This window comes from Eurytemora carolleeae, unplaced genomic scaffold (assembly GCF_000591075.1).
Source record: "Eurytemora carolleeae unplaced genomic scaffold, Eaff_2.0 scaffold1844, whole genome shotgun sequence".
Taxonomy (NCBI): domain Eukaryota; kingdom Metazoa; phylum Arthropoda; class Copepoda; order Calanoida; family Temoridae; genus Eurytemora; species Eurytemora carolleeae.
The window spans coordinates 24,317-45,548 of NW_019397729.1; the positions used below are offsets into that span (position 1 = coordinate 24,317).

At 29.7% G+C, this 21,232-nt stretch overlaps 1 protein-coding gene across 1 annotated transcript; it reads right to left on the reverse strand.

Annotated features, from left to right (window-relative positions):
* Window positions 1–1,949: 1,949 nt before the first annotated feature.
* LOC111715667 (uncharacterized) lies at window positions 1,950–17,290 on the reverse strand. Its single transcript, XM_023491021.1, has 12 exons — window positions 17,183–17,290; window positions 16,196–16,280; window positions 12,543–12,663; window positions 12,196–12,278; window positions 9,444–9,529; window positions 7,991–8,072; window positions 6,664–6,743; window positions 4,657–4,699; window positions 3,324–3,390; window positions 2,898–3,076; window positions 2,351–2,410; window positions 1,950–1,957 (listed from the first exon to the last, which is right to left on the reverse strand). The coding sequence occupies exons 1-12, from the start codon at window positions 17,288–17,290 to the stop codon at window positions 1,950–1,952; spliced, it is 1,002 nt and encodes a 333-aa protein (XP_023346789.1).
* Between the last annotated feature and the right edge of the window lie 3,942 nt (window positions 17,291–21,232).

A 21,232-nucleotide genomic window follows, 5' to 3' on the forward strand; every position in this document is an offset into this window, starting at 1 on the left:
GGCAATTTTAGACTGTGGCAAAGAATCAATTCCTTTGTTTCCAAATTTTGTGAAATTCAAAAAATTTGAAAAAAAAAATTCAATCCACAAATTTGTTTTGTTGCTGTTTTATACTGTACAAAGAAAAGATGCTCACAGATAATAAGTTGAAGCCACGATAATAAGTTAAAATAGAGAATGGGCGCGACTATATAGTCTAGATAGATATATATCCATGTGGTACTTATAGATATACTACATGAAAGACCTGGTGTAAAGATGATTATTGTAGATGAATAAATAGATATTTAACCTTGGAAACTATTATCCAGGGAATATGTATATTGTGCAATATGTATTCTGAAATAATCATATTTTCTTTGTTATTTAATCTGACAATAAATGATTTTGCTCAGAATATCGAGAAACTAAAGCACTTAAAAATTTTGCTTATTTGGTTCAAAATTATGAGTGTTCACTGTTCAGGTTATGTTAGGTTTTTACTTAACACTTCACTTTTTTAGATGTAATATTTCTTCTCATATATCGAAAGAAAAGGAATTGAGTCTTTGTAACAAACTCTGATTTTCTAATACCTATATTTTTTCCACCTGATGGTGTAAACCTTTGATATTTAAAACTTGGATTTTTTCATCTAACAGAATTCATAGTTTGAAATATCTAAGGTCTACGGCATTGGATTACAAAGATATAGAGATTAGAAAATCATAGTTTGTGACAAAGACTCAATTCCTTTGTTGAATTTGGAAACTGTATGAACTAAGTTCAATAATGCGTTGATGAAGCAGGAACTGATTTTAAACCAGGAAGAATATCTGAATTGTACTTCAAGAAGGGGTTGGAGAATATACTTTAGTCCCGCATACCATCTATAGCGGGGTTCACAAACAATTCAGCAATGTTTTTATCAATTGGAATAAAATATACAATAATAATAGTATCTTTAGGTGTGCTAGTTATGAATTCAGGTACCTTCCCACCTACCAGACTTATGTCTGGTATAAAATATCTTCAATGAAGAAAGTGTAACAAACTTTAACAAGAAATTGAGAATCAAATTAGACAGAAGAGAAAACTTTGTTTCAGATAAATCAAAGTACATTATTTTAATTCATGTAATACAAGTTTTCTTCAAAGGGAAGAGGGCATGGACATGACAGGGTACATCAAAATTTGATTTCGTGCTAAACTGATTCAGTACTTTCGGTCAGTCAATTTGAAACCGGAAAAAATTGAATATCTCAGTCAAAAATGATCATACAAAGGTTAAAAAGGTGCAGTATTAAATGAATAATAATGCATAAGCAATTTGCAATGGTCAAGATGTTTCTTAACAATTTTATTGAAAAAATTTAAAATCATATGGGCTTTAAAGGGTTCCCCCTTTCTTTGAAAATAATAGCCGTTTTATCGCTATTTTTATTTGTTCTCAAATTTTCGCAGATTTCTCTATTTAAATTGGTGCATTAAAAAAACCATAAACCTTCCTTTCGGTCATGCGAGTTGCCTAACGTTTAATAGACACAAACAGACTGAACAGCAAAATATAAATAGATGTTCTTGCTAGTGGAGCACATTTATCATTTGATCATTTATTTTGCAGACTGCAAATATTTTGCCAACACTAAGCAGTTGTATTTAAATTCATTGCTGCGTACACCATTATTCATTGCAAATTTGAAAGAAAAAAAACTTTGCAAAAGGCTTATCGTTTATCATCTTGTGTTTAGCTTTACAAAACATGATCTATAACATCTGAGGGATTATTGATGGAAAATGCAGACAACGTCTGTTGGTCTCTAAGGGTCTCTTCACGTTATTTCAAGTGACACAATTTTATGTCCGCGCGATTCATTACGGTACCCTTTAGTTTTTAAAAAGGGGTTTACTTAATCCATTTAATACATAAAAGAACATAATTCTTCTAACTTATTATCTGTAAAATAAGCTCAACTCACTGCAATTAATGAATTAAAGAGTTCATAAAAAGGATTATACAAGTTTATAACCTCCACATGTTGTTGTATCTCTTTAATGCAAAAGCAAATATCCTTATTTTTCTAGCTATAGATTGAGTTCCTTTTTGGTAAATATTTGACGGAGTGAAGACTGCTTCTCCCGAGCCATCTTTTTTTCGGCCTGAAAAGTTCGGATATCTCTGCCCTTCTTGAACCGACAATATTCTTATAGGAACCGGTCAATTGGAAATGGCAGATTAAAAATGAAACTCACAATTAAAACAAAAGTCCATTTAAAGAAATGTTGTTGTTGTATATATTTCCTTTTTACCAAGTTTCTTGATAAATGCATAGTTTTTGCAATTTACTTCTCGCCAAAAAAAGATACTTACACTGTNTGCTGTTTTCTTTATACTCCGTATGCAAAAATTCTGTGGTAGTTTGAAAACATCCTACAAAAAAATGTTCAAAATATTTCAGGAATTTATTAAAAAAGTCGGAACACGGCAAAAAAAATGTGATTTTTAAAGAGATATGAGAATACAAAGAAAAGTTTAAGAATACCATTTTAAAAAGCGAAAGCTTAAAACAAGTGCAATTATGGACTAAAAACAAGTTAAAGTAAGCTAGAGAATGTGATGTTAAACTATAGATTAGGGCGTTGCGACACTTTAAAGTCGACCAAGTCTGGATCTTTGTGGGGCATTTTTTCTCTCTGGAAGTTCAGTGAGTATTTATTTACAGTACACGATATACTGGTATTCTCAGTAAAGGAAGGAGAAATTCAAGTCATTTAATCAAATGCATTTTTAAATCAGAAATATTTCTTGGATATCCGGTCCTGGGCCGCGGAAATGCAGTTCCCAATCTTGGACACATTTTGCCTCATATCAAAAGGGGAGTCTCACAAAATTAAGTAGAGTTTCAGATAAAACATACCAATATGGCTAATTCCATCAGGATGAGGAATATTAGCTTTGTTTCCGTTGCAACTGTATCTTCCTTCTTGCAACTTATTCTGTTCCGGTTCCATTCTTTCTCCTCCTCTTTCTTTCTCTTTCTGTTTCTCCCAATCAGATTTCTGTTCCGAAACAGTCTCCATAACAGTCTGGTAAGGTCTAAAATAAAATTTAAAAAGGAACTGTAGATGATATTATATGTAACCTGTCATTTTAGATTGTCTGATTCACAACAGTACTCAAAATTTGGTGTCTTCAGGATCGAAAAATTTGACATTTCACATGGAAAAATAAGGAGAGGGTGCTGTTTAGAATCGTGCATTTAACTTTAAATGGAGTATCACTAGAAATTATATCGCAGACCCTTTTTAATATTATGAATTTACAATAAAAAAATATAAATGACCTAGATCTTGATCTATGGATCCCCCACAGTAGACCAACAACAGTTAACGTCAAGGTTACACATCCACCTGAAAAATGTTATACTGGGTTTCGCAAAATAAAATAACATTCTTAAGATTTTAAAGTTATGTTACATTTCTGAACACAAAAAAAGGTGAGTAGAACTCATCTATATTTGGAAAACTAAAACAATCTAAAGTTTTCTCAGGAAGAATATGAAATTGTGGGATGGGGGGGGGGCCCATCCCATCTCTCCACCTTTACAATTCAAAAAAGCAATCTATTGCAAGCAGATTGCACTATAAAAAAAAACTTTTTTCTTAAATTTAAAAAAAAACTCTCTTTTTTGTGCAAAAAAAATGTAATGCACTTAATCTTAGTGCAATAACTCTTTTTGCTTTGTATCCATCGATCGGAGAAGTTTACAAAATTTCGGAAATGTCAAACAAAATTAAATTCTAATGCTCGAGTTGTCGTCTAATTTTTTATTTCGGGAACTGAAAATTTAATGGTATATTTGGCTAACCGCATAAACAATTCAAAACATTTCGTATATAGGTTTGAAAATTAGATAGATAGCTAGATAGATAGATGTATACTTCGGTTAAACTCACAATAATTACATTTTTAATTTTATAATTTATAACTAAACAAGCACTTGCGTTGGCTACAGCTTAACCACTTTTGGTTGTTTTGATTGGTTGGCGCCTTACCCTCCAAAATTTTATTGATACATTTATATTTTTGAAATCAACAAATAACTAATACATTACACAAAGCACAAAGTGATTTAAAAAAAAGAAAAAAGGAGAAAGGGTGAATAACAGAGGGAAAAAGGAAGGAAAGGAGAAACCCGAGGACTAAAAAATCCAATTGTCGGCGATAATATGTTACAGAGTGGTTTACAAGATTTACAAATTTCATGAGTAGCAGTTCCTGTTTTTACATTTAAATTCCTTGCATCTGGAAGCCAGATATATTTTCAAGTTCGTTTCGAAATTATGTCCTAAAAATGAACATTTAATATTCATTGAAACATAAAACTCTGTATGGTTTCCAGTCTGTTTTAACGATGACAACTAATTTAAAATTCGGTGATGGTGATGGACCAAACCTCTGTAGAGAAAAAATAGTAGAGAACAACTAAAAAATATAAAATTACAGAAAACCCACAGATTGTACTCTGTATATATTCCTTACAGTCCTCTTTGAAGTCTAATTTTTTAAGGGTAACCCTTTAAATGTAAATGGACTTTTTGTTTAATGTATTGATTTTTTTTAACAATTTAAAAAAATAGGGTATTGGTCTGAAAGCAGAAAATGTCAAAAATTACCTAAAAGTATGCCTAGGAAAGTAACTGTATCAAAGTACCCATCCTAAAAATATGGACATTACGATAATTAAACTCAAAATAGCGATTTAAAGTTTGCGATGATATTACTATCACTAACATTCTGTCAACAAATTCGGAAAAAATTATCGTAAATTCAAAATCCTATCGGTTAAAACCACAAAAACATATCTGGGATTTTTTCTTACAGCTTTCTTCAATAAAATGAATTTGATAATTTCTTCATAAAATTCTGCGAAAATACTTTTATTCGTGTTTGATAAAATTCAGAGCAAATAACTTTCCGATAATATTTGCTAAATGTTGTGTAGATTATGCAAAACCTTATGTATATCTGTAATTAGCGCGGGACTGTAAGCGTAATTTCATATTACCCTCTATGCAAAGATGACAATGCCAGATTTACAACGGTACCCTTGAAACTTTAATCTAATAAAAAATTTGGTAGATACAAGCGTTTTTCTAACTCGAAAAGTGTTCAATTCTGATGATTTCTCTATTTCTTCTAATAAGCTAGAAAGAAATGTAGTTTCGTAGAGAAACTGCAAACAAAAATGAATAGTTTAAAGGGGCTATTAAGGTAAAATAAGAAATGTCTCGAAAAATTGATAAACATTCGAAAAGTACCGGGATTTTTGCATGGAAGGTCACTCTTGAGATTTTTCTTACAGACCCATTACACATTAACTTAAATTAATTTTATTTAAACCTGAATATTGCTAATATTACACATTAACTTAATTATATTTAAACCTGAATATTGCTAATATTACACACTAACTTAATTATATTTAAACCTGAATATTGCTAATATTACACATTAACTTAATTATATTTAAACCTGAATATTGCTAATATTATACATTAACTTAAATTAATTATATTTAAACCTGAATATTGCTAATATTACACATTAACTTAACTTAATTATATTTAAACCTGAATACTGCTAATATTACACATTAACTTAATTATATTAAAACCTGAATATTGCTTATATTACACAATAACTTAATTATATTTACACCTGAATATTGCTAATATTACACATTAACTTTATTATATATTTAAACCTGAATATTGCCAATATTACAAAATAACTTAATTACATTTAAACCTGAATATTGCAAATATTACACATTAACTTAATTATTTAAACCTGAATATTGCTTATATTACACAATAACTTAATTACATTTAAACCTGAATATTGCTAATATTACACAATAACTTAATTATATTTAAACCTGAATACTGCTAATATTACACATTAAATTAATTATATTTAAACCTGAATACTGCTAATATTACACATTAACTTAATTATTTAAACCTAAATATTGCAAATATTACACATCAAATTAATTATTTAAACCTGAATACTGCTAATATTACACATTAAATTAATTATATTTAAACCTGAATACTGCTAATATTACACATTAACTTAATTATATTTAAACCTGAATACTGCTAATATTACACATTAACTTAATCATATTTAAACCTGAATACTGCTAATATTACACATTCACTTAATTATTTAAACCTAAATATTGCAAATATTACGCATAAACTTAATTATATTTAAACCTGAATACTGCTAATATTACACATTAACTTAATTATATTTAAACCTGAATACTGCTAATATTACACATTAACTTAATTATATTTAAACCTGAATACTGCTAATATTATACATTAACTTAATTATATTTAAACCTGAATACTGTTAATATTACACATTAAATTCATTATATTTAAACCTGAATATTGCTAATATTACACATTAAAATAATTATATTTAAACCTGAATACTGCTAATATTACACATTAAATTAATTGTATTTAAACCTGAATACTGCTAGTATTACACATTAACTTATTTATTTTTAAACCTGAATACTGCTAATATTACACATTAACTTAATTATATTTAAACCTGAATATTGCTAATATTACACATTAACTTAATTATATTTAAACCTGAATACTGCTAAGAATAGCTAAAGGTTTCTGATCATTCTTCAAAGTCTCAATTTCAAGCCAAGTATAGGGTCCAGATCCTAAATTCAACAAAAAAGTTCTTTTAAAAACAGTGAAAGTAAATATTATACTTGGTTTGAAGCGCCCCTTTCTAAACCTTAATTTTTGACAACACAATGTTATAGACCTAATATATTTAAAACTGTGACTACTGTTAGCTCATATAACATAAGTGTAAAATATAAAAAGTTTGTGTCATCAGATGGCAAAGATAAAGGGATTTTAAAATCTGGGTTCATAGCAGGGACTCAATTTCTTTTCAAGAAATAGCAATTTTGAAAATGTTGCAGATTTTCCGTTTAAAGAATTCTAAAGATAAAGGATTACTTAAATGTGTAATTATTAAATCTCAATAATTTTGTTAATTTGAATAAAAACTTTGATGAAACAGATTAAAAATCACAATTGATAAAAGAGGGTTGGCTTGGCACCATTTTTGTAAAACACTAGAAAGTATTTTAAGAAGAACAAACACGTCGTTCAGTAAAACTTTGAATAAAAACCGAGACCAAGTAATGGTAGCAATAGGCAGTATTTGTGTCAGGTTCCAACCAATATAGTAGAGCCATTGTTTGCTTGAGAGCTGATAAATGTAGTGAGATAGTTTTGCATCAGAGAAAAGAATATACCAAACAAAAAGAATTTGCAAAGAAACAATTTTGTGAAAATATTCTTAAATAGGAAAAAAAAAACTTTGACATTTTTTCGGCATGTTTACAAAATTTATTGTTGCAGTCGATCAGCCATTAGGTTTAAATACTCTGATCAAAAATAACCCTCTTTATTCCTAAAAAGAAATTCAGAAATCGAATTTTCCTATAACTTTATAATTTTAGTACAATCACTAATAATAAAATTATGATAATTCTTTTGTGGTAATACTGTTTTTATCCAAATATGTTGTTACGCACGTTCTGTATTTAATTATAATGTTCAAATGTTTTAATCCTTATATCTTTGCAATCTTATGGTGTAGACCTCTGATATTTCAAACTTAGATTATTCGATCTAATAAACTTTATAAATTGAAACAGCTATGGTCCGTGGCATTGTATTGCAAAGATGTAGGGATTAAAAAATCAGAGTTTGTGGCAAAGACTCAATTTAATTCTTAATAGAATATAGAACTAAAACCTGGAACGTATTGCAATTCTATTTCAAATTTTAAAACTTTCTTGAACCCTTCAAAGTTGACGGGTTTATACGTATAGTAAAATTATGTATAAAATGCACTTTTAAAGACTTATTAACGATTATAAAAAACTACCTTTACTTGTTTGTGTATAAAGTTTAATTGTATAAAGTTGTTCAGATTCAAGATTAGCAAACCAAAACTCAGGCCTGGAATTCTGTAAAATGCACCAAGGATATATTAACGCAATTTCTGATTTTAAATGCAAAGATGTTTATAAGAGTATGCACTCGGGCCAAAGTGCACTCAAGTTACCTGCAGTACTGAATGTTCAAATAGAAAAATATTTCCATTATCGTTGAAAAGACAAAGGTTTGAATTACGGAAAAAACGTCTGACAGTCCCTTTAAATAAAACTAACGGGTTGTATGATATATCTCTTTTTTTGTTGATAAAAACCTTTTTTGTTATTTTTTTAAGTCATTTTATTCCGACTAAGCAAAAACATTCTTTAAAATATTCTGATATGGTAACCACACCCAATATCCGTCATGTTCATTGAAATACCTGTGATCTACGCCATCATGAATATGCGGGAACAGTTTTATAAAGCTTCATATAAGCATTTAATTAAAAAACTAAGCAACACTACATTATCAGAAAGTGAAGAATACGACATTTGATGAATTCTTTCGATGTATGGCTAATACATATGAACGGACTTGACAAGTATTAAAGTTCTCAGTCCAACATTTTACACGTTTGTTTTCAAGCTCATTAAAATGTTATATTTAAAAGTGACCCTCCATTGAAATAAGGGCATGTCAGATTCACACCGCCGGTATCCTTGAAACCTTTATCTGTTAAGAAAACAAATTGTCATTTTTGACTCCGCTTTGAGATTTGGAGATTGCTACGTCAAAAACATAATTTGCATAGCCCTAGAAAAATAAATTTACCTATGCATTATTTAAAACTATATGCTACTATATTTGAAAAAAGGAATCTAAAACCAGCCTTTTCCGCTCTAAAATTTATGCTACAACCTCGAGAGCTTTGCGCTCTGCTTATTAGGCCAAACCAAAACGGAAGTGTGACTAGAACTTGATTACCTCTCTCAACCCGGCTGCTACTTACCCAAAGCCGTCTAGTCATCTTTTCAATATCACTGCAAATAAGCTAAAACTAAAAGCCAAATAAGCTAAACCGATTGAGTGCTTGCTAAATAAAATCTGAATAACGCGCAATTTTTCTTAAATGCACAGCGGCATGTGTACGCCATAAATTTTGTCTTCCTGAAGAAATTTGCCCTCTGCATTTGCTTAATAAACATTGCTTTAAGAAAAAATCTTTCAATTTTTGCGCGCTCGTTTTAAATTATTTGATTTAGCTAAATATCTCTTCTATAAATTTATAGCAAATTATATAATTTTTCTAGTTTAAAAAGTGTTTAATTTATAGATTTGCCATTCATTCATGGACAGACAAAGGTTTTCAGGGCAATGTTGTGAATCAAAAATCCCACTCCATTAAAGGTAAGAAACATATCAAGCATGTAAAGTTTCATATTATTAGATCCAATGTGGTCCTGAATCTGAATAGGTTTGGTCTGGATGCTAGCTGAACTTATCTCTCCCAAGTAAAGTATATCCAGTTCAGCGGCTATTTCAGGCTCTAAATAAAACTTATAAAAATTAAGTAATGATAATATAATAAAATAATTTTATAATTGAATTAGATTGACATGATATTATACAAAAAAAACTATTCTTGTTGAAAATTTTTATAAAGTATTAAATGATCTAATCTGTAAATATAGAAATCAGGGAATTTTTAAAGTTCTTTGTTTCCTTAAAATCTTGCATTAGATAGTTTGTGTGCTTTATGTTCTTGGTTGTCAACATATTTTGTGTGTTTTATGTTCTTTGTTGTCAACATATTTTGTGTGTTTTATGTTCTTTGTTGTCAACATATTTTGTGTTGGATATGATTGTGTTTAATATGTTTTGAAATATGATTTGTGTTTCATATGTTTAGTTGTTAATAAGTTTTGTATCTATTTTGTTTTGTCGTTTGATATGCTTTTAACAATATTTTTTCTTTATATAACAGGGATATTTCCAGAGGAAGTTGAATTTTCCGAAAAGTTGTTGCATTACATCTGAGTCCAAATTTAATGAATTTAGGCCGCGTCTTAAATCCGCCAAAATCTGGTTTCAATTGAGCGTCTCAAATTTTAGCCGTGGCTCAAATTCTTTAAATTCTGCCTCTGATTGTCTTTTAAAATAAAATTTCCGGTGTTTTAATGGAAACTTTGAAAAGTGGGTTGCTAGGGGGAATTTCATCACATTGTACATAGGACAATTAAAAACAGGCTTTTTAGGAACTTCAAGGAATAAAAGTCATAAAATCGTATTAACTGTTTTATTTGAAAAAAAACGTAATAAAAGGAATTTATTTTCTACTGATCCCTGTGTCTTTGCAACTCAATATTGCAGACCTTAGATTAGCTGTGGCGGACCAAATAGTCCAAGTTTGATATTTCAAAAGTTTAAACCATCAGGTTGATAACACATAAATTGGAGTTTGTGGCAAAGACTCAATTCCTTTGAAATTATTCTGTGAAATGTTGAAAACAATTTCCACCCCCGCTAAAGTTTCGAAATATTTGCCAGTCATTGTTTAAAAGATTTAATCTAAATAAATAGAGCTCAAAGGGACTGAACCCGTAATTTCGAGTTAACCTCCATACAAAGATAACAATGCCAGATTCACAACGCTCGGTACCCTTAAATCTTTATCTGATCAGTAATGTGGAAGATATTTAAAGATTGTTGTTATGATAGATTCAAAAGTGTTTAATTTTGATAATTCCCATTTATTTTCCTGTAGTATTTTTGTAGAGAAATTACAATTGAAATAATCACTTTTTAAAACTGCAAACATCAGAGCCCCAATATAATCAGTATTAAAAATCTTAAACCAATATCTAATTAATACTTGGTCAGACAAAGCTTTTAAGGGTAGAGTTGTTAATCGGACGGTGCCATCTTTGCATGAGTAACTTTAAATTACGCTTACAATCCCTTTAAACTCTATGATGCAGTTTTGTCTCAACTCAAATAAAAACTTTTGTTTTGTATAAAAACAAGGATATTTAAAGTAGTTCCATTGTTTTTATTCATTTAAAAAAACCTAATGCTGCTGCATTTCCGCTATTTTGTACAACACTAAGAAAAGAGACACAAACATGTGATCTCTTTAAAGAAGGACATTTTATAAGAGTCTAGCCGGGAATAAAAATTTTGCCAGCTCTCACGCAAAAATCAATAAGATTTTTAACAGCTAACAAAAGCTAACAAAAATTTATTTATAACAATAGTTTAGGACAACAAAAAGTTCAAGGCCACAAGGTGTTTGCGACACTTCAAAGTATACCCAGTCTTGAAAATTGATTTTAATTAATATATAGATTGCTGGATATCACTGAAATATAAATATATCTATATCTATGGATTTATCTATGTATACTAAGTGTTTATAAAGATAAATGAGAATTTTATCAAGAATTAAGTAAAAAAAAAATTTCTGAAAATGGTTTCATTTCGTAGTTTCAAAATAATTTCGGGCATTCGATATTACTTCTAATTATCTAAAAATTCTTTCTTTTGAAATCTTTTCTCAACGTTGAATATATTTTAAAACGGGAAAAAATATCATTTGTGTTTCAGATTTTTAATTTCATTTCTGTGTGATCATGAAAATTTGAAAACCCCTTTTTTAAAGAATATAATAATCCATCATTGCTGTGTGACCTTTTTACATCATTAATCAAGCTCTGCAAACTGCAAAGTATTGAAAATTTGTAAAGCCATTTCACAAAGATAAATGGATAAGAATCACTGAGATTTAAAGGTCTCACGCTCTCAAGATAAAATCGATGAGAATGACAATTACTTCTTGAAAACTAAAGCTAACAACACGTGCTTTATAGTGCTAAAAAGCACATGTAAAGGGCTACAGAAAAGCATGAGTGAGTTGGGCGGTAAAATCAAAGCCAAAGGTGTTACGAGACAAAGTCGACCCTGTTCTAAATATTGATGAGACTTTTTATACAGGAGGCTGAATATATGTGGAGTATTTAGTTAAAAGGACTCATGAATGAGCTTTGTCTGGTCAAAAACGAGAGAAAGAATCCATTATCTTATCTTTCAAAATTGATCATATATCAATTTAGAAAACTGACGATATCTCCCATATTGTTGATAATCTAAAGGTCTAAAGGGTACTATTGGGAATCGGAAATGATTCTCAATCCCTTTCACTAAATAAAAGCTTACCAAGATCTTGGAGTTTAGAACATGAGATGTAAATGGACTGATAACTGATGTTTCTCACTATACATTCTGTCAGCTGACTTGGACTAAACAAATNATACTAGGGTACAGTCCCTTTAAGTTTACCTGATACTAGGGTACAGTCCCTTTAAGTTTACCTGATACTAGGGTACAGTCCCTTTAAGTTTACCTGATACTAGGGTACAGTCCCTTTAAGTTTACCTGATACTAGGGTACAGTCCCTTTAAGTTTACCTGATACTAGGGTACAGTCCCTTTAAGTTTACCTGATACTAGGGTACAGTCCCTTTAAGTTTACCTGATACTAGGGTACAGTCCCTTTAAGTTTACCTGATACTTGGGTGCAGGAGGAACAAACAAGGTTGTTCTTGAATTCCAATAGAGTTCTCAGCTCGACATCCAACAGAGCCAAAATCTTTTTCAGTTTTCACGAAAAAATCTATTTCTGCATCTAAAAATATGTTAATTATGGCAAAGAAAATTTAAATTTTCGTTTATATAAAAATTCTATCAGAATAGTGTTTAGAAAATAGATTTTGTGATAGCAGTGTTAGCAGAATTTACTTTCTTTAAATTTGAGATTATCAATTGTAACTCAATATCAAATTCCATACATTCCATACATTTTTGGACAGCCTTCAATCTGTATATGAAAACCTTCCTAAGTGTTGCAAATTTGCAAAAATATATAATAAAACAGTAAAATTACAAACAAATTTACGCAAAATAAAAATGGCAAAATATCATTTAAAAACCTGGTTTTTATTATGTAATCAGGAAAAACTACAAATATTTTCAAAACTTAGTTAATCTGGAATATCTTTTTATATGCTTTATGCTTTTTATTTACACTTTTTATATACACTTTTCATACACACTTTTTATATACACTTTTTATATACACTTTTCATACACACTTTTCATACACACTTTTTAAATACACTTTTTATACATACTTTTTATAAACACCTTTTATATACACTTTTTATATGCACTTTTCATAGGTTTTTTAAAAATTTAAAGCTGTTAAATTACAGAAATGTTAATGTTAAATAATTTTTGGTAATTAAAAAATTGCTCATAAAGAATAATTTAGATTTGGCAAACGGGAAAACGAATAAACTGTGGTTCTTGTTATTCTATAGTTTGCATTTTCTTGTTGTAATACTTTTAATTAAGTTTTGACTTTATATTTGTATATTAAATATAAACTAGAAAAGCTAATTAAAAATCAGTTTCTTCTGAGCTTAAATAACATTCTATATAAAGGGACTGCTGATTTGATTTCAAGGTACTTACATTTAAAGAGAGGTATATGACAACATATCTATAGAAACCTTTGTTGATCAACAATGTGGAGAATATCTCCGCTTTTTCTAGCTTGAAAACTGTTTAATTTTATTAAGTGTTTCATTTTTTCTGTATAGTGCAGCTGAGCACGTACCTCTGACCCTTTAGTAAAAGTAAATTTAACCAAAAGTCTGACCGCGTCAACCTTGTTGCACCGGCTAGTCCTATTTAGTGTCAACTTTATTTACCCAATGTCTGGGCGATACAGTGCAAACTGGGAACGGAAAGGTTAACCCGGCTCGGAAATTCAAATGTACTGTTGCTGCCCGTGTCTGGCGCATTTCAGTTTTATAAAGAAATCACAATCAAAAATAATAAATCTGTAAAGAGAAAAACATTGATATCTTATTCATTCTTGTCCAGACAAAGCTTTTAAGGGTATACCTTGAGAGCCTGATATGCCACTCTATAAATGAGTAATTTGAAAATATGTAATCAGTCTTTTTAAATAAGATTTTTGTAAATCTAACAACTGTGTACAATGCCTATACGTGCAGTGCTACATTCTTAAAGAGAGTAATGACATTTTTATTTTATTATCAGAATTTCAAATCGAAATAAACTATTAGTTGAACTTTGATAGCTGAGCTTTTAAAAATCATACCCCGACTAGAAATAGGGGTACAGTTAAAATCCTTTTCAGATATCTTTGATTTACTTTTATTCAGAACTCTATTCTCAAAACTTATTTAATTGCTAGCTAAGAACTTCAAAACTTTGTTTTCATTTGGAAAAATAATAATTCCTAGGAAAGTTTTTGCATCAACTATGTAAAATATTCCACTTCTAAATTTCAAACTTAGTCTAAATTGAACAATTTTAAAAGTTTAAGAAAATATTTTTTTATCATTTCACATCAGAAAAGTTTTTCAACGAAATGGTTTGAATTTTCAGCTTAATTGTTAAACACTTAATGTTTGCATTTTCTATGCAAGGATACGGCAGAGACAAATAGTTCCTGCAGCTGTATTTTCTATGCAAGGATACGTGCAGAGACAAATAGTTCCTGCCGCTGTATTTTCTATGCAAGGATACGGCAGAGACAAATAGTTCCTGCAGCTGTATTTTCTATGCAAGGATACGGCAGAGACAAAAAGTTCCTGCAGCTGTATTTTCTATGCAAGGATACGGCAGAGACAAATAGTTCCTGCAGCTGTATTTTCTATGCAAGGATACGGCAGAGACAAATGGTTCCTGCAGCTGTATTTTCTATGCAAGGATACGGCAGAGATAAATGGTTCCTGCAGCTGTATTAAAGTAGTTTAAAACTTAGTTACTAGCAATGTAATAAGACAAAGAAAGTTAATTGCGGTTGCATATTCTCTACGTACATTTGTTTTCTGTGGGCGGAATTTGTAATCAAGAATAGATGCATCAGTGCTCCTTTAGTGTCCGAGAAGGATAAAAAGCATTAAATTTTGATAATTTTGATATTTCACAAAGTAGTTTCCTATGACCAGAATATTTACAAGGATACGGCAGAGACAAAAAGTTTCTGCAGCTGTATTTTCTATGCAAGGATACGGCAGAGACAAATAGTTCCTGCAGCTGTATTTTATATGCAAGGATACGGCAGAGATAAATGGTTCCTGCAGCTGTATTAAAGTAGTTTAAAACTTAGTTACTAGCAAGGTAATAAGTCAAGGAAAGTTAATTGCGGTTGCGTATTCTCTGCTTACATATTGAAACCAGTTCTCTCTGGGCAGTATTTGAAAACAAGGATAGATGCATCAGTGCTCCTTTAGTGCCCGAGGAGGAAAAAATGCATTAAATAGTGATAATTTTGATATTTCACAAAGTAGTTTCCTGTGACCAGAATATTTCATTGATTTGTATTATTATTTTATTCAGTTTGTTTATATTCTCAATTTTTTTTCGAATCTCTTATATCAAAATCTACACAAATGTTAAGAAGACCCCAAAAAAGGAAACTCGGGAGTTTTGTCCAAGGATACTCTTTCAAATTCGCACTGAGAGACAGTACACTGCAGTACAAAAAATACGTACACCTCTGAAATAACTATCTTTACATTAAAATTCTTTGGTTTACAGTAAAAAAAAACCATGCAGTTTTTCAGATTCTAGATAAATATTGTCGCATAAAATACACAAATTCTTTTAAAGGGACTGAAAAGGTAATTTTAATTTTGAATTGTTTATTTAATTTGCGGTTTCTCTGAGAAAATTCCTTGCGCATTCTTGATTATAAGAAAACAGACAGACAAGCCAAATTTATATATAGGTGTCCTCTAGTATTATTTCACCATTGGATTATTGTCATGTAGAACTGATTAGAAGTCAAAAGTTTGTTTTATATTTAGGAGCATTAAAAAAAGTACCCCTTTTTAGAGAATTGGCATGTCTGATTCACAATTTATTGTACCCTTAGAACTCGAGCAGCAATAAAAGCTTTAGATGCTGACATTTTCCTTTATTGAAAAAGTTTTTTTTCAGCAGTACATTGGGCATGAAAATCTTTAAATGGGGGGTATTTAAAATTATACATTAGTCCCTTTACAGCAAAAAGAACTCTAGTTCATCATAAACAAAAAGTGCTTTAGTTCTGGACATTTTATCTCTATTTTTATGAATTTCATAGAATAGTTTAGTTTGATATAAAAAGGTATTCTAACCTGTGTCAGCTATCCGACTAAATTTGGTTTGATTATTTGGTTTAAAGCTCCAATAGTATGTATTGGGTACAGGATGACTCTCCACCTAAAGTTTACAACTAGTCACATCTTTACTTTTCTCTTCAGACGCCGCTAGATTAGGAGAGAAAAGTACTCGCTTCAAACTCAATTTTTCTGATCTTTATATCTTTGCAATCTGATTCCGTTGATCTTTGGTATTCTGTCAGATTTAATATTCAAGGTTTGTAAAATGAATGGTGTATCATATTGCAAAGATAAATTAATTATAAAACTCAAGTTTGAGACAAGTATATTCTATACCTTTATCTCAGACGGATTAATGTCTCTCTGAGAGATTTAAGCATATATTTACGTCTTGTTTAATTTGGACTTGTCATCATTCTTAAAAGTCCTTAAAGTAATTCATTTTTATGAGAAACATATATATTGATCGCACTTTAATTCCGAAAACATGTTTAAACTATGAACAGAATTTTACTTCACCCTAAACTAAGCTTTCGGTGCTTTCTGCAGTAACTTGCTGTACAATAACCGAAGAAATATTAGGTTTTAGTGGGGATTGTCTTGGATATTTTTTTATCCCGAACGTGCTCTTCATAATTTCGAACAAAGTATTCACAATTTCAAAATGTTTTCAGAAGAATTTTTTAATTTTAAAGTTTTTCTTTCATGTTTATTGTGTAGAGGTTTTAGGCTCGATAAATTGGGTAGAAAGAGGATTTTTCGAAGTTTTTAAGTTTTTGTCAAATTCATGGAAAAGCTACATTATGGCATTACAGAATAAATGACCATATATCAAATATCCAATTATATATTCCTTCCAGAAACTGTAGTTCACTTTTTGTGTAAACAAAAATGTTAAATCTTTCGCGCTAATTAACGTTTTTTGTATCTTAAAGAACTTTTATGAATTCATAGCTAAGAGAGATCAAATAAATATCCAAGTTATGGTTGATTTCAACATACCTTGCATTGTAGTTTTACTGATTCTCCAATCTTTGCTTGTTGAAGTCGAGATCCTTCGATCTTACACTCAGGAGAATCTAAATATATTTCATTAAAGGGAGTGCACATGTATTTACACTCAAGAGAATCTAAATATATTTCATTAAAGGGACTGTACATGTATTTACACTCAAGAGAATCTAAATATATTTCATTAAAGGGACTGTACATGTATTTACACTCAAGAGAATCTAAATATATTTCATTAAAAGGGACTATATATATATTTACACTCAGTAGAATCTAAATATATTTCACTAAAGGGACTGTACAGTGTACATGTATTTACACTCAGTAGAATCTAAATATATTTCACTAAAGGGACTGTACAGTGTACATGTATTTACACTCAGTAGAATCTAAATATATTTCATAAAAGGGACTGTATATGTATTTACACTCAGTAGAATGTAAATATATTTCATTAAAGGGACTGTAGATGTATTTACACTCAGTAAAATCTAAATATATTTCATTAAAGGGACTGTAGATGTATTTACACTCAGTAGAATCTAAATATATTTCATGAAAGGGACTGTACATGTATTTACACTCAGGAGAATCTAAATATATTTCATTAAAGGGACTGTAGATGTATTTACACTCAGGAGAATCTAAATATATTTCATTAAAGGGACTGTATATGTTATATTTACACTCAATAGAATGTAAATATAAATCATTAAAGGGACTGTCGATGTATTTTCACTCAGAAGAATCTAACTTAATTTCATTAAAGAGCATGCAACTCTAAAAATAGAGGTTACAAGAAATTACTATTATTTATTTTAGACAAATTTTGCGAAATTACCGGTAATAATTTGAGACATGGTAGATCCACTATTTTTAATTTTACACTCGAGCAAATTTGTTTGATAATAGATATATAGAATATTCCGACCCTTGATGACAACTAACTCTTATTTCAGTTTTTAGCCTAGGCCGATCCTATTTCCTTCTACCTCATGTCAAGTTGTGTTTCATGCCTATTGGCTTGAATTTAAAATAGAAATCCAGGTCTAACGGTGGTTTTTATTTTCCGTGCGTTCAAAAATGCTATCAAAGCATGTTGTCTGGGTTGGCATTTTCTAACGGACAAATCTCCCTAGCTGCACGATAGATGAGGCAACTTGTCATCTACCCCACTGCTAACGTTGAATACAATTTATTTACAAGTAAACCTCTCTCCAAGCTTACATTGCAATCTGTGCTTAGCTCCAGGTCTGTATGAGGACTAAAGGGGTTACATCAATGATCAATGGATCTATCCAATCTGAGTTTAGCTCTGGGTTCCTTTGAGAACTGAATGGGTTACACCAATGGAACTTTACTTATTCCGAGCTATTGAGCTCACACCGGTTATTGTAATATTTCAATCTATTGTGAAATATATTTTAATTTGACGTGAGAAAATCTAAATTTAGTTTAATTTGACGTGAAGAAATCTAAATTTAGTTTAAATTGACGCGAAGAAATCTAAATTTACTTTAATATTTGACTTAAGGAATTTAAATTTAGTTTAATTTGAATTGAGGAAATCTAAATTTACTTTAATTTGACGTGAAGAAATCTAAATTTAGTTTAATTTGACGTAAGGAAATCTAGATTTACTTTAATTTGACGTAAGGAAATCTAGATTTAGTTTAACTTGACATGAAAAAATCTAAATTTACTTTAATATTTGACTTAAAGAATTTAAATTTAGTTTAATTTGAATTGAGGAAATCTAAATTTACTTTAATTTGACGTGAAGAAATCTAAACTTAGTTTAATTTGACGTGAAGAAATCTAAATTTAGTTTAATTTAACGTGAAGAAATCTAAATTTAGTTTAATTTGACATGAAAAAATCTAAATTTACTTTAATATTTGACTTAAAGAATTTAAATTTAGTTTAATTTGAATTGAGGAAATCTAAATTTACTTTAATTTGACGTGAAGAAATCTAAACTTAGTTTAATTTGACGTGAAGAAATCTAAATTTAGTTTAATTTAGCATGAAAAAATCTAAATTTACTTTAATTTAACGTGAAGAAATCTAAGCTTAGTTTAATTTGACGTGAAGAAATCTAAATTTAGTTTAATTGAACATGAAAAAATCTAAATTTACTTTAATTTAACATGAAGAAATCTAAATTTACTTTAATTTAACATGAAAAAATCTAAATTTAGTTTAATTTAACATGAAGAAATCTAAATTTACTTTAACTTGACATGAAGAAATCTAAATTTACTTTAATTTGACTTCAAGAAATTTAAATTTATTTTAATGAGTTTCAATTCTGTTTAGTCGAAATCAAAACAAAAGAATTATTTGAATACAAAATAAAGAAACAAATAAAAAAAACTCCAGAAACTAGAATCTGGAATAGAGATTATATGTATATTCTAGATTTAGAATATAGACAGTATATATATACAGTGATAACCAGAAACTCTGAAATAGGAAGACGACTTTATAACAATATTTAGGTGTATTCCATGGTGTTACAAAGCAAATCGTTTTACTAGACACATATTATATCACCATTTCAGTGAAATAGGTCTTTTAAGTTTTACACTACAACATAGCGACGTCCAATGTTCATTGGCCTATTTAAAGTAAGTATTTTTGTCAAATAGTCGTCTTTTATAAACTCTAGAATCTAGAATATAGATAATATTTAAACAATTTGACCACCAAAAAAGGTCAATAGTGCCGTCAACGGAAATGTTAATGACATAAAAATAAGTAAGAATGGATTCATCATGTGGATTTACCCCTGTTTCGGAACCTATCATAAAAATCGACTAATAACAAATGAAAGGGTGAACATCATTTCTAAACTAAAAATTTTCTTAATTAAAGTGATGATTTTTGTAAAGTTTTGTTGTAATTTCAGATTCCAAAAAATGTTTTATGTTTATGTTAGATAAAAAAAATTTGATTGAAATAGCGAGCTGTAGATTAAACCAACTGATTTCAAAAAGAAAACTTTTTAAAAATTATTTGTGTGGTCTGCAGCAAGGTTCGTACGGAGGTACCCGTAGCTCTCTTTTCGTTTTTATAATGCATGTCTTATTTTTAGATTGCTCTAGCTCCAAAAGTAATGATCGCTGATCCAAAATTGTAGGTAAAAATAAAACCTAAGACTAACAGCTTATGATTTAAAAAAAATCGAAAATCTTAAAATTTTTCTATACTTTATGAACGAATGAAAATAAGACGTGAAAAATCGAAAAATTGAAAAATCCGGGAAATCGATTTTTGACTTACGTTCAAATAATTGGTTATAACAAAAAAGTATGAGGCCTAGATGGAAAAAATTTAAATCATGAAGTAACTGAAATATTGAACGAAAATTGTTTCCTCAGTTCCTAATACCCCTACTGCACAGTTTTTTGAGACACCCTGTATACTAAATACTTCAGATAATATATATACTCTAGACAAGAATTTATTCAAAATTTATCTAAACAAATTTAAACTATACCAATGATATATGTAAGTATATCTTTGTATGTGAATACATCTTATATATATAAAAAATATATACATAGATAATATATAAATATACTCTTTACACAAGAATAGAGATTATGTGGCGGCGTAGTGGCGGAAGACGAGGCTTTTGAGGAGTTTTGAACCGAAGGTCAAGACGCGGCAAGATGAGCAACTTCCGGCCATGTCACCAGCTTTTTGAATGATATTTTTACGTTTTGATAAATTTAAGTTCTAAAATTTAGTAATAAAGTATTTATTTAAACCAGGCGTTTATCAAACTGAGCGTAGCTAAATTGGTGACTCCTAGTTCGAAACTATAGGCATATAGACTGTTTTCCGCGCCATTATAGACTTTTTTATAGCTACACGCTCATCAAGTGATTGAAATGCCTAAGGACAGTGATAGCGTCCAAGCTCTAGCTGAACCCAGCTCGCTGGATTTATTAAACTCTGTTTCAGTGAAAGTTCCAGCCTTTTGGCCAGATTCTGCGGAGGCCTGGTTCGTGCAGGTGGAGGCTCAGTTCGCCC